At 35.1% G+C, this 14,697-nt stretch overlaps 1 protein-coding gene and 1 long non-coding RNA gene across 18 annotated transcripts; both read right to left on the reverse strand.

The window, feature by feature from the left end:
* Positions 1–419: 419 nt before the first annotated feature.
* Positions 420–2,216, reverse strand: LOC141381144 (uncharacterized). 2 transcript variants are annotated; one of them, XR_015480431.1, is made up of 5 exons: positions 2,053–2,216; positions 1,227–1,243; positions 1,035–1,111; positions 823–872; positions 420–549 (listed from the first exon to the last, which is right to left on the reverse strand). It is a non-coding gene; the product is annotated as an uncharacterized LOC141381144 (long non-coding RNA). The 2 variants fall into 2 exon arrangements; XR_015480430.1 differs by having other exon boundaries at positions 1,189–1,243.
* Positions 2,217–4,472: 2,256 nt separating this feature from the next.
* On the reverse strand, positions 4,473–13,750 carry LOC137490066 (butyrophilin subfamily 1 member A1-like). 16 transcript variants are annotated; one of them, XR_015479441.1, is made up of 13 exons: positions 12,974–13,014; positions 12,152–12,257; positions 11,809–11,877; positions 11,311–11,661; positions 10,937–11,209; positions 10,655–10,762; positions 8,984–9,025; positions 8,306–8,559; positions 8,156–8,204; positions 7,924–7,965; positions 5,668–5,694; positions 5,180–5,277; positions 4,489–5,092 (listed from the first exon to the last, which is right to left on the reverse strand). XR_015479441.1 is itself a non-coding variant. In XM_087242058.1 (11 exons), exons 3-11 carry the CDS (start codon positions 11,864–11,866, stop codon positions 4,745–4,747), a joined length of 1,347 nt encoding a protein of 448 aa, XP_087098184.1. In that variant the 5' UTR covers positions 11,867–11,877; positions 12,152–12,257; positions 12,974–13,750; the 3' UTR covers positions 4,489–4,744. The 16 variants fall into 16 exon arrangements, 7 of the variants coding, with proteins under 7 accessions (NP_001430411.1, XP_087098184.1, XP_087098185.1 ...); XR_015479435.1 differs by lacking the exon at positions 8,156–8,204 and having other exon boundaries at positions 8,306–8,628; positions 12,152–12,314; positions 12,974–13,430; XR_015479438.1 differs by lacking the exon at positions 8,156–8,204 and having other exon boundaries at positions 8,306–8,628; positions 12,974–13,255.
* Between the last annotated feature and the right edge of the window lie 947 nt (positions 13,751–14,697).

A 14,697-nucleotide genomic window follows, 5' to 3' on the forward strand; every position in this document is an offset into this window, starting at 1 on the left:
GAATACAGGATAAGCAGCAATTCTTTTCCAGTATTGCTTAATATGAAATATTGTTCAATTATTTTTCCTATTTAATTTAACAACTGCATGTGTAAACTTTAAAGTGTAAAAATAACACACAAATGAATATAATCAAACTTTTTATTATATATTTCACAATATTTAATACATACAGTACAAATCTAATTATAAACAAACAGTATATATATACTTATATATATATATATATATATATATATATATATATATATATATATATATAATTAAACTAAAGGGTAAACAAACAAGAAAAGTAAACAAGAAATTATTAAAATGTATATATATATATATATATATATATATATATATATATATATATATATATATATATATATATATATATATATATATATATATATATATAAATATATAAATTAAAATTCAGACACTGGGCAGTGAAGCTCTGGACTGGAGAATACAGCAGACCAGGGAGCGCAGCTGAAGACCAGGCATAGTTGTTGGTATGGAGAAAGCAGTCAGAGGAAGAAACAAATTCAACAGATAATCCAGCTTCAGAGATCCACAGCAGACACAAGTCAAAATAGGCAGTGAACAAGAGAGGACAGATGGAAACGAATATGACTAGCAAGTTATTGAAATTTCAGACATTTATTGTAATTTCATTACATATAAAATCTCCAGTGAGTAATTATGTAGCCTACTTTATTTTAATGCTTTAATAATATATCATATACCAAAATTACATACAATTAAATAAATTTAGAGATACAGGGAAAACAGGTTTGAGTTAACAGAAGTCAGAGTTAGTCTCCCAATACTTACTTAAATTATGAGAAGAGAAAGAAGAGGTCCTGTAGTTGTGGCGTTGCTCACTGTAAATGGAATGTTAAACTTAGTGACATTTCAATAACAGCTGTACAAAATAATAAAGTAATTTTTCATAAGCATGATCTATTTTCCACATTATGAACATGCTGTTTTAGGTAACATAACTATATTTATTATGATAGTAAATAGAGTAGTATACTTCTTACCTCATTCAATTATTCTTTCCATAGATCAGGAATTACAGCAACACTGATCTGAGGTGAATTCAACAGCTGAAAACATTCTGAAAGACAAGTTACACGAGTAATTTGCAAACAACAGTGAGTGAGTGGTTAAACAATAGAGTTTTATGCAACTTACACATAATTAAAATCCAGAAATTATCAATAGAAGATTACCTCCATGTGAAAATAGCCTGTTGAGTAAAGAAAAGAGTGGGTTTTAAATAAAACATCAAAAGACCAATCAAAATAGAAATTTAGACTAGCAGACCTTTTTATTGATATCTATATTAATTAGGCATATGAACATAAACTTATATACTTTAACTTATAGAGATAGCTCAACCAAAACTGACAATTCTGCCATTTTAGCCTCATCCTTTATTTGTTCCAAACTTATTTAGCTTTTTTCTGCTAAACAATAAAGAAGATGTTTTAAATAAAGCTGGAAAACTGTAACTATTTAATTAGTGTTTTCTTACTATGAAAGCAAATGCTTACAGTCTTTAGTGTTCAATAGAATAAAGAAACTTAAAGGTTTGGAATCACTTATTATTTACAGGGCAAATAATTTGTAAGTACAAATCATTTTTGAGTGAACTGTCCCTTTAACGGGACGCAATCTGCACAGAGGTGTTTTTTAAAAGTTATTTTGTGTGTTTTGTAAATAGTGGGTCGGCTCGAGTGAGGAAGTATCATACTGACTGATCACGATGGATATGGAAAAACTGAACTTTAAAAACATTATTGTCCATTTGACTAAAGACTAGGCGTAGGTAAATAATCAGGAAATGTTTTATCGAGAGATTTAACATAACGTAATGATTTTAATGTTGTCGCCGTCCGTGAACGGAATGCTGAAATGTTACTCGCTCGTAATAACTTCATTACGGCTTTTGTGTGTGTGTAATGTTGGAACAGATTGTTGTCGAAATCGTAGGTTTGTTTGAATATTCACGATTTACGTATCTTATTTAGCAAGAAGAAATAAAGCAATACTCACGTCTCCTCGGTCGTTGATGAATGAGACGACGGCTTTTTGAAATTTAAACTGATTCAGCTGTGACCAGTAAATGTTGTACAGTGGTTGTCCACGCCACCTAAGCACAACCTAAAGTATGCGGCCCTCGTGATGTTTAAATGGCAACCTTATGACATCGTTGTGACAACGTTTAGCAACAACGTAGAATCATCAACCTTTTTGCAAGGTTGGTACAACGTTGTAGGAAGGTCGCTACGTTGTGTTTGTTGGAGTTACACATGCAACAAAATGTCAACAGATATTAAAAAAGTAGGCTACAAAGTAAACTTTTAGGGTAATGAATTGTCCCAAAGAGAACATCAAAGTGTCCGTGTTCAAAATGTCTTTTTTATTATTATTATTACTTACAAGACATCAATGTTAACTTTTTTTCCCTCGATATAAGCAAAGGGACCGACAAATGATGCTCTCTTGCCTTCTTCTCTGGCTTTCTTGACCAAAGGCCAGGGCTTGGCCCTCGCCGCTCTGTCCTCGGGTGACAGGTCTTCTTTTAAACGGAGATGGGCTTCCTCCAGGAATTGAGCCTCTTGCATCCTTCCATATGATATCGCGAAAGTGACGCATGCTGAATTGAATGATTATACCTGAGTGAGTTGTCATTCTTCCTTTTTCCAATTCTGTGCACCGAATCCAACACCTCCGACAATTTCTCAGCGTTTTGGGGAGAAACTTTACCAAGGATTTTGATCACAAGATCCCGGGTGATTTCTTTATCTTCTTCCTTCATACCTTGCAGTCTCAAGCCCCATCTTCTTTGATAACTGTTTGCCTCATTAGATATATACACTAGATATCGCATTGGGACCCTGAGCATGCGTCATTAGCGCCGCCACATTGGTACAGTGCTCCCAGGACAAAAGTCATTCAACCACACTAGTCAAGACAGTGTTATTACGTGAAGATGCGGGACTTTAGCGCTGTCTACGGGTGTAGTAACGAGCAAACAAAGAAAACAAAGCACAAAGGCAGAACATTTCATATAAGTTTTTTCTGTTTTTGTATGTTCTGAACTTTTGTGCTAATCAGGTAACGTTATTGAGGATAACAGTCACTTACTGCATTCACCATAAGGCAAAACCAGCAGCAACTCGCACTAAACACTCGGCTTATGCTAGTTTTGTTGAATAAAATCAGCAAACAATGCAAAAGAAATATAACAACGAGATGCTGCGCTGCCAGAAACTTGTATTAATGTCGGCTAGTGAAAGAGTCGTTCATAACTGAGATTCATTCACAAACAAATCGCTCCTCTGTCAGTATGAGAAGTGAAAGCAGGAGAGGAGGTGTGTTTCAGGACATGATTAGATCAAATTTAACAGGGAGGGTGAATAGTACATTTCTGTACACACAAACACAAGCTTTTTGTCAGGAATGCCCGTGCGGTCACTGATCCATCAATGTAGAAAAGTGATGTAAAATTATAATTTTCGTAATTAGAAAAATAAAAATTACATACTAACATCCAGGAAAACTCCCGATCATAGATTTATGTGTATATGTGTATATCTCTGGCTTTGGATGGCCAGAGTCCTCCACTGTACCTGTCCCGCATTCATTTCAAAGGAGCACTACCCTGTTCCAACATGGCGGCTCTGTTGACGCATTCCTTCCAATAGACAACAACAGGGTAGGCGACATCTAATGTATATATCTATGGTTTGCCTCCAGCACTTGAAGTTTAAGCTGTTTATTTTTTTCACTCAAGTCTGCATTTTTTTTTCCAGCGTTAAGGTTCTCTCATTATGATTTGAGATATCTTTAATGAGCTTTTCCACTGATTCATTCAAAAAGGTAATGGCATGATCAGTGTTTCTCACCGTTGTCTCCGTAGATGAAACTTTTTCAAAGATAGTCTCACATTTTGCGGAGAGAGACTGAATAGCGGCCATAACCTTGTTAATGTCGCAATCAGGTGAAATGTCACCGATTCGTCGTGATTTTGGCGCTGGGCTTTTAGCTGGGGTGCATGGAAGTGGAGTTGCCAGAGAAATCTCTGGATCGTCGACGTTATCAGCAGAATCACCAGTTACACCCGTCTGCATTGCATCATCAGGATACAGTGCAAGTAGTTGGGATGGCAAAGTTTTTTCATTTTTCTCCATGTTTGCCTCAAAGTGTTTTCCTTTGCGTTTGCCCATATGACCAAGTTTTCAAACGCAGCAGTGTTAAACCCTAAAACTTCATTGACATAAAATAAAACAAAAACATAGTTTTTCTTCACTTATTGCATGTAAAACAAGATGAAATCTTGTTTTTGAGGATTAAAGTTGCAGCACGTCTGAGAACAGCGCCATCTTGGAATTTTCAAGTAGTTTTCACCCATTCTTAATGTTATTTACATTTTAGTGAAGTTATGAAAAATACAATACTGCACAAATGGTGAAGTGAGAATGATAATGTGAGTAAAATGTTTTATTTCAGCGTTAGGTTCTTTGTTTATTTACATATGTATTTACACACGTACATATTTACCCAATTGATTTCACTCATTTAAGCACAAATATTCAGTCTTTACATTAGAAAGATTTATAATGACAAAACAAAATCACAATTGTGTGTACAAATGTTTGACAGAAATATATGAATATTATTAACATTGTTTATTATATCATTTTGAACCATGTTGTCTTTTACTTCACTTGATCATGTAAATTTATTCACTCTCCTCATTAGTAACATCACAGATAATCAGTGGTGTAGAGTTTAGACTCCACAAACACACAAAAGGATAGAGTTTCCCAATAAAAAACTGACCAGTGTAAGAGTAGATATGAAACATGGACTTAACATCATGAAAAGAGACCAAACCCTTCTTATAATCCACAAACACACCAACTCTCTGAGGATTCATACTCAGAGAAAGAGGATCACTTGAAGCATTATACTTTTCATATCTCTTACTCACAGTCCAGAATCCATTTTCAGGACTCAGACTGATCGAGCTCTTCCACTCAGCAGATTCTCTGGCCACTCCTAAATTCCACACAGTTTGATCCTTCACCTGCACCTCAAAGTAAAAACACCCTGAAGAGAATGCTTCCTTTCCTACAACACCAAGATATTTAGTAAACCTGTTATTTCCCCCAACCTTTCTGTTGTGTGTGTGTCCCCATTTGACTTGTTTTCCATCTTCAGACACAATGAGATCACGATGAGCAGAATCAGCATCAAGAGTCACGTTCACTGCTGGAAATATAGAAAATTCTGCTTTACAGATCAGCAAATTATAAACATATAAACATTTTTACAGGAATCATGGAAACTTTAAAATAACATGATAAAGAAAAAACAAACAACAAAGCATGTTTGATGATCATTATATTATGAAAATACTGCAGATTATTTCACATCCTGTCTTACTGACTGACTATAATGATCTGTTCACTGTGTTGATCTGTTTGTTTGTTGTGTTCTGTTAAACATTTACACATTTATATGTGTAGATTTCTTTCATGCCATGTCTAAATTAAAATTTCTTACATTTATTACACATGTATAAAATAAAGTTAAGCATGATTATGAGTATGGGAAATGAACATATTAAAATAATTACAGTGCTCAAACATTTATACTCACCCATGAGTTTTCTTAAATGATTGATAACTAAAAAACAGAAAGTATAATGTTATTAAACATTTATAAACAACTTTTATACTTTGACAAATAGTTATTTTATTCCCTGCTAAAACACACAGTGCTTGTAAACTAGATATTTATGTTGGCTTAAGAAATCAACCATATTGATGCTACTCAAACTCAAAACTACAGTAGTTGTACCCCTTGGGTGCAAGAGTGTCCCAAACATGCCCATAGACTTACAACAATGAAGAAACTCATAGACTGATATTATAGAGCTTCCAGATTGACACAAATGCTAGCAGTGACTAGCTACATGCTAATAATGATTGTCTAAGTGCTATAACTGCTTACTAAGTATTAAGATTTGATGAAACATGTAAAGTAAACCTGCTGAAAAATCCAGCTTAAACCAGCCTAGGCTGGTTAGCTGGTTTTAGCTGGTTGACCAGGCTGGTTTTAGAGGGGTTTTGGCCATTTCCAGGCTGGTTTCCAGCTATTTCCAGCCTGGTCTTAGCTGGTCAGGCTGGAAAATGACCAGCTAAAACCAGCTTGACCAGCCTGGTTTAAGCTGGATATAGCTGGTTTTGGCTGGACTCCCAGCTTGGCTAGGCTGGTCAAGCTGGTTTTAGCTGGTCATCTCCCAGCCTGACCAGCTAAGACCAGGCTGGAAATGGCTGGAAACCAGCCTGGAAGTGGCCAAAACCCTCTAAAACCAGCCTGGTCGACCAGCTAAAACCAGCCAACCAGCCTAGGCTGGTTTAGGCTGGATTTTTCAACAGGGAAATGAGGCTTATCTAGTAAAAACCCTAACAACTGCCTAGCAATAAGTCAGAAAACCTGAGCAACCACCTAGCAACACCTTAGCAACCACCTTGCACCTCTTAGACATCAGGGTTGGTTTATACCATTCATATTGGTAAGAAGCTTTGATGCATCATCACTCTAAGCTGTCAATCAACTATATAGCAACAAAACAGATTAACCTAGCAACCATTTAACAACAGCTGTATCTCAGTATCAGAACTCTGTAGGGAAACACTAGAAACCACTCAGAACATCTTATCAAATGCCTAGCAACTACTCAGAACATACCAGCAACTGCCTAGCAACATGTTAGCAACCCCTCAGAACAGTCTGTTGAGCCTCAGTAACATTGAGTATGTTTACATGGACACCAATACTCTGATTTAATACAATTAAGACAGTATTCTGATTAAGAGTCTTTCGTGTAAATGATTTTTTATTACCTTTATCCAACTAAGGTCATAATCAAGTATTCCTATTTTAGACACATTACTGAAGTGTAGTGTAAACACCGCAATCACACTAATACTGTCATGTATTTTTCACTACATTTTGTGTCAGGCGTCTGATGAAAAACAAATGAAAATGGCTTCAAGCAAGAGAGCACATTGTTGGTGCGAGTGAGAAACGATAATTATGCAGAGAATTCTGGGAGAAAGGGACATTATGAAGTGACTTTAATTTAAATATTGTCATGAGGGAATGAATAAAAGGTTGTTGAATGAAATGTCAAAGCTAGCCTGTTGCTTAAGAATTTGTATCCAACACAGAGGGAATGGGAGATGAGTTTATTCTCCAAACACACCTATAACTCATTAAGAAAATAAGCTCAACCCTTTTAGACCATGCGCCACGGCGCAAAGCGCATTTTTCCATCCTTATTTTAGCAAAAGTGGATTCTGACACGCCCTGAATGTGTTTGCGCCCTGCTCTTTGCACTTTGCACATGGATCGTCAAAATAGAGCCTTATGAGTGTGTATGGATGTTTCCCTGTACTGGGTTGCAGCTGAAAGGGCATCCGCTGAGTAAAACATATGCTAAGACATAAGTTGGCGGTTCATTCCATTGTGGCGACCCCAGATAAATAAAGGGACTAAGCCAAAAAGAAAACAAATGAATGAATAACTTAAGGGATAGTTCACCCAAAATTGAAAATCCTGTCATCGTTTATCTGTCATCACCTTTTACCTCTTCCAAACCTGTTTGACTTTTTTCTTCTGTTGAACATGAAGATATTCTGTAGAAATCTGGAAACCTGTAACCACTGACTTTTATAGTATTTGTTTTTTTCCACTATGGAAGTCAATGGGTACAGGTTTTCAGCATTCTTCAGAAAATCTCCTTTTGTGTTTAACAGAAGAAAGAAACTCATAAAGGTTTGAAACTCCACAACAGTGAGTAAATGTTCATTGTTGGGTGATCCATCCCTTTAATAAAGACAAACTCACCACTTTTCATTCTGCTGTTCTCATGCTGTAGTCGCCTGTGTTCTGAAGAAACATTAGGAGAAAGAAAAGAATTCAGACACCAGAAACATTGAATAAAAACATCATTTCAGACTGAGGAACAATAACTGCAAATCACAAGACACAAGATATACACAAACATATGTGAATACACTGTTAATTCAATATTATAAAAAAAATAAAATAAAACAAAAATAAAAAATAAATCAATAACCTGATAAGTAAAAAGTACTCCGTATTTTATCTTGCCATTCCTTATTTGACTGTTGTAAACAATTCAGAGTAAAGATGAGAAAACAGCATTACACTTATTTTAAATGTTTTAAATACTGTGACGTGGTGGCGCAGTAGGTAGTGCTGTCACCTCACAGCAAGAAGGTCGCTGGTTCGAGCCTAGACCGGGTCAGTTGACATTTCAGTGTGGAGATGCTTGTTCTTCCCGTGTACGCCTGGGTTTCCGACGGGTGCTCTGGTTTCCTCCACAAGTCCAAAAACATGTGCTATAGGTAAATTGAGTAAGCTAAATTGTCCATAGTGTATCTATGTGAGTGTATCATAGTGTATCGAATGAGTGCGTCTGTGTTTCCCAGTACTGGGTTGCAGCTGGAAGGGCATCTGCTGTGTAAAACATGTGCTGAATAAGTTGGCGGTTCATTCCATTGTGGCGACCCCAGATAAATAAAGGGACTAAGCCGAAAAGAAAACAAATGAATGAATAACTTAAGGGATAGTTCACCCAAAATTGAAAATCCTGTCATCGTTTATCTGTCATCACCTTTTACTTCTTCCAAACCTGTTTGACTTTTTTCTTCTGTTGAACACGAATATATTCTGTAGAAATCTGGAAACCTGTAACCACTGACTTTTATAGTATTTGTTTTTTTCCACTATGGAAGTCAATGGGTACAGGTTTTCAGCATTCTTCAGAAAATCTCCTTTTGTGTTTAACAGAAGAAAGAAACTCATAAAGGTTTGAAACTCCACAACAGTGAGTAAATGTTCATTGTTGGGTGATCCATCCCTTTAATAAAGACAAACTCACCACTTTTCATTCTGCTGTTCTCATGCTGTAGTCGCCTGTGTTCTGAAGAAACATTAGGAGAAAGAAAAGAATTCAGACACCAGAAACATTGAATAAAAACATCATTTCAGACTGCAAATCACAAAACACAAGATACACACAAACATATGTGAATACACTGTTAATTCAATATTATAAAAGTGAAAACAAACATAAAAAAATAAATCAATATCCTAATTAATGAAAAGTACTCTGTATTTTATCTTGCCATTCCTTATTTGACTGTTGTAAACAATTCAGAGTAAAGATGAGAAAACAGCATTACACTTATTTTAAATGTTTTAAATACTGCGACACGGTGGCGCAGAATGTAGTGCTGTCGCCTTACAGCAAGACATTCAGTTGACAGTTGACATTACAGTGTGGAGTTTGCTTGTTCTTCCCGTGTACGCCTGGGTTTCCGACGGGTGCTCCGGTTTCCCCAAGTCCAAAAACATGTGCTATAGGTAAATTGAGTAAGCTAAATTGTCCATAGTGTATCTATGTGAGTGTATCATAGTGTATCGAATGAGTGTGTCTGTGTTTCCCAGTACTGGGTTGCAGCTGGAAGGGCATCTGCTGTGTAAAACGTGCTGGATAAGTTGGCGGTTCATTCCGCAGCGGCGACCCCGGATTGATTAAGGGACTAAGCCGAAAAGAAAATGAATGAATGAATAATTGATAATATTATGTAATTAATCTGATTTCAAAATATTATCAGTCAGCAGCCCTAATGTGAATTACTTGTATATTAAAGTGAACTAAAATTCATCATTAATGTGTTACTTACAATAAGCATAAAGCAGACATAAACGAAATCATTATTTAATTATTATTTAGAATTTATTACACAGGAAGTTTTAGGCCACAATGTCTAAAAATGGCCAATCACTCAGACTGCAGATGCACAAACGTTGTGGTTTTAAAGGTTATATTTGTGTTAGTAAAACTGACCAAATGTATTTACTGAACTGTTGTGCTTAATGAACTCATGACATTGTGGACAAAAACAGCCTGATATTGTGATATTAATATTTTGTAACGTAAGATGATCTCACAGATCTTGGGGCAGATGGGTGTGTTTATTGTGTTTTTTTCCATGACTAATTAATTAAATGAATGAGTAAATTCAACAGCTTTTGTATATATTCATAGTTCTTTGTACAAAGACATTTTCCTCTGCAGCAGCTGTACATGGATTTATCCCAAGCATCATGCTTTACAGATCAGAGGTTTTGATGAGGATTGTTATATAAATCTGTCTCTTACATACACACACATACACACATTTGTATGTGTAGATTTGCACAAACTCATCATAGAGTAAATTATTTTTATACTGTACAAACAGTAAATTTTAGTAAAATTTTATTCCCTTATGTCCTAACCCATACCTCTAACCACAACATTCACAGAAACATTCTGGAATTTTTTATATAAAAAACAAAAGCATCCTATGATTTTAAGCCTTTTGGTTTACTACGACTCTGGTAATGTCTTCAAACAGCATGTTTAAGTAGTAATCTTCATGGCATAGACATTTATTCAGTCATTGTTGATTTAATGAAAATTGTTCATGACTTTAAGAAATAAATTATTTAAATTAAAAGCTCTCCGGTTGCCTTATTTACATAAAAAATACTATAAGTTTACCTCTGTATTTATAAACAGCAACAGCAATCAATATTCCAGCAATCACAATGAGCACAACTGAGACTGAAATCACAATGACTGATGTCCGCCGGTAAAGATACATATTACCTGCAAAATAAAACACTGATTAAGCTAAGAAAATGTATTTCGCTGAAATTATAATTAAATAATGAGCTCAGTATAATTATGACGATTACATACACAGTATAATGTTGATGCACAAATCTACGGCTTTTATTGTTTTAAATAATGGAATAGACAAATAAAGACAGAGTTACTCACTTGTAGAGCTGATCAGTGCCTCCAGCATGTGATGCTTCATTTTGACTCTGCAGTGAATCTTGCCGTCTCTCTGATGAACAGTGACGGTGTGTTTCACACTGAATCCATCTGTGTTTCTTTGTGTCTCTGTAGTTTCTGAACTCAGTCTGACTCCTTTATTGTCCAGCCACTCAAGATCAGGTTCAGGATGCCAACCTTCAGATTCACACAGTAGATGAAGCCCTCCTGAACGATCAAATCCATCTACTGTGATCACTGGAGGATTTCCTACAGCTACAGAACAACAGAAAACATTCATGGAGTGAATTAAACAACATCATTATGCTACTGTATATGCATCATACTTAACATTTTAATAGCATTGGTTTACTCACCTTCAACTTTAAAATCAATCGTGGCATCATCAGACCCAGATTTAGACTGAATAAAACACTTATAGCGTCCTTCATCAGACACTTTCACTGCTGATAGTCTGAGTGATGCGTTTCCTGTCTGTAGTTGTTGATGATTGAGTTCAGTTCTCCCTTTGTAGGACTGAATCTGCTCTGTGTTTCTGTCTACATGGTCTTCGTAGAGATGCACTACTGAGTATTCCTGATCAAGTCTAAACCACTCCACTTTCATGTCCACAACACTGATGTTGGGTTTGACTGAACAGGGTAGAAGCACATCTTCACCAGCAAATGCAAATACAGAATCTGCAGACCCCACTACTGCAAACTGATCTGTTACAAGAGAAGGAACATGAGCTGTTGACATTAACATTGCTTGAGAAGATTCACAGCATTCAAAATGATTCACTGCAGAGAGTTCGGCATTGAGAATTTATTAATTAAACTCTTTTAATTATGATGAATATTAATAATCATTACCTGATCTTGAGTCTGTAATTCCACTAATAAGCAGCAGAGTAAAAAGAAATAACTTCATCTCTGAAGAACCTGGAGACAAATAATAAAACATGTTACAGACTGTACATCAGAATGTTTTTGCTTTAGAAAAATTGGCTTAGATACACATTATAACAATAACATACAGTAAGAATCTGACTGCCAAAACAGGTTTGACTGGATAAAGACAAAGCACGATACGTACACAGTTTGTATCTACATTTAGTTTATATCTACTAAATATGTTGAACACGTTATTGGTTTTTAGGTGACCTTAAAAGAAAAACTTTAAATAAATGTATTTGTCAGTTTATCCATGACCTACCCTTAACTCAGCATTGATTGTTTTCTCAAGAGTGTCTTGATTGAGCACACGATCGTCAGATAATCCTTCTTGATTCAGTTTCTGTTTCTCTCATGTAATTCAACACCTGAACAGATGACAGTCCCTCCCTTCAATAGCCAATAAACCTGACACAAGTCAAAGACTTAAAGAAAGATGTTTAAAATCATAATCTGAAAAAAACTGCTAACTTATCCAGCATACGTTTTACACAGCGGATGCCCTTCCAGCTGCTACCCATTACAAGGAAAACCAGAAATACATTTCAAAGACTATTTCCGTTCATTTATATAGCACATTTCATACACAATGGTAATCCAAAGTGCTTTACATAAACAACAATAAAAGAAACAAAAATAAGAAATAAAAACAAGCAATAACAATTATTCAAAATTGGAGTTTCTAGTTTATATGATCCTAAAGATCTGAGTGATCTATTAGGTTTGTATTCAGTGAGCATATCTGTAATGTATTGAGCTCCTAGGCCATTTAGTGATTTAAAGACAAGTAGACAATAAAAGTGTCAATAGTGTAATAAACATCAATAAATATCATATTTTATTTTCCTCTTCTCATGCCATAGATTATCATATTCTGAAGAAAATTCAGAATAAAGACAAATAAAAATTAATTGAATAAAGTTTAGACGACCAAAGCATTAAATACTAATATAACTTTGGATTGAGAAATGTTAACTGCAAATCACGACAAGATTTAGACAAATATGTCAATACAGTGTCTGATAATTAAACATTTTGTGGATGAAAACAGACTTTATATGTTCAAATCAATGAACAGACTTACCATGTTTTTTTTTCTTAGCAGATTGTGTGCTGTAGAAAATGCTGAATAAAAGAAAACATCAAAACATATGTGTATTAAAAAAAAAACAGTATTAGAGACAATAACATTTTGCATTGTGTGAGAGACAAACAACCTTTTGGCTTAGGGCACAAGAAGTGTCCTCATCAACCATATTTAATTTGCATCCTTACCAACTGTGTTAGTGTCTTTGTACAGCGAAAAAGTGTCAAGCTTGCATTTAAACTCAACTTGTAAAACTTTTATATCAGACAATCATCTGTTATTTAGTGGAAAATTCTTTATTACTTTGATAAATAAACTAATAAACTAACTCCATCTATCTACCTCATGCTATGTGCTCAGAATCAATTAAAGAGAATCACAACACATTCTCTTAAATTTACATGATGAACAGTGACGGTTTGTTTCACACTGAAACTGAGTGCAACCGACTCCCATGCGGAAGGTTGCCTGTTCGAAACCAGCTCGGAGAGGGTTGGGTGGTGAAGGACCGGCGGGGTTACACAGTCATTACAGCTTCCTCACTCTTTCCTTGTGAACACACTCTATTCAGCTCTTCAGGGGTAAATCATTACCTGCATTTATAATTTCATAAATACTCAACAACAACAGCAACACCAACCAAATTAATTTGATGAAATTGATTTGATTTGAAAGACACGGATACTAAAAACTGATAACTTGTCTTGGCATGAAGAATCAAATGGAAGACAGGACTATGGTCGAGAGAATGGCGTTAACATTAAAGTGTTTTACCTCAGAATACTTACATTCACATATAACCAAACACTGTTCACACAGATCTAAAATCACTTTCTGTTATTAACACTACATCTGTTTAAACCAGAAGAAACACACAACAGACCATGATGCATGCACAAACACAGATCTGAGTTACTTAAATACTGAAAATAATAAAATATATTGAGTAAAAGGCAAGTGGATATAGGTGAACTGTACTACTGATTTTTGATGTTTGTTTTGTTTTTGAATAAAAGAGGGAAGAAATGAGCATGTCAGTAGATTTTAGGTGTCATATACTGTACATACAAAGCTGAACACTGATCACAATCTGTCTGATATTTGGATTTCAAGCTTGTTCTTTAGCTTTCTTATGGGTTGTAAAATGATTCATTGTAAGGTCATTGTGCCAGAAAACAAGAGTAATGTGACGTGCTAAAACAAGTGAGCAAGATAAATAAAAAAATAAATAAAAAATGTTTGATCCTTAATCATCCTTAGATATGCTGAATGAAGAATGTTACTGTGCTATCATTACACATTCAGAGATTCAAGCTTTTCCAGATTATATTCAGTCTGTTCATCACATTATCATATGACTTCAGAAGACTGCTGGAGTTATAAATCACTATCATACTACTTTAATTCACCAAAACTAACATTGTGTAGAAAACATCTCAATCTAATTATTAATAGAGATGCATAAATCTCAGATGTGAGAGAAAGAGATTTGACATCTCTAACAAATACAGACACATTAAGGTCTATTCTGGGAGCAAATCTGATATTAACATCAGCAAAGCATGTACTAGCCTGTCAGAAACACAGAGTCAGGCAGTGGACAAAACTAAAACATTATTACAAACCATCTGAATGAATGTTGTGTGTTATTATTATTATTATATAATAGTTGTTCTCTTTCATTATATTTTAATAATCATATACACATGCGTTTGTTTGAT

This window comes from Danio rerio, chromosome 3, assembly GCF_052040795.2.
Source record: "Danio rerio strain M-AB ecotype USA chromosome 3, GRCz13ab, whole genome shotgun sequence".
In the NCBI taxonomy this organism is placed as follows: Eukaryota; Metazoa; Chordata; class Actinopteri; order Cypriniformes; family Danionidae; genus Danio; species Danio rerio.

Coding starts and splice junctions, on each gene's coding strand:
- LOC137490066 (NM_001443482.1), bottom strand. CDS start 11,866: ATGAAGTTATTTCTTTTTACTCTGCTGCTTATTAGTGGAATTACAGAC. Junction 11,210..11,310: donor GATTGATTTTAAAGTTGAAG/GTGAGTAAACCA, acceptor GTTGTTCTGTAG/CTGTAGGAAATCCTCCAGTG. Junction 5,695..7,923: donor GAACAGCAGAATGAAAAGTG/GTGAGTTTGTCT, acceptor TCTGTTTTTTAG/TTATCAATCATTTAAGAAAA.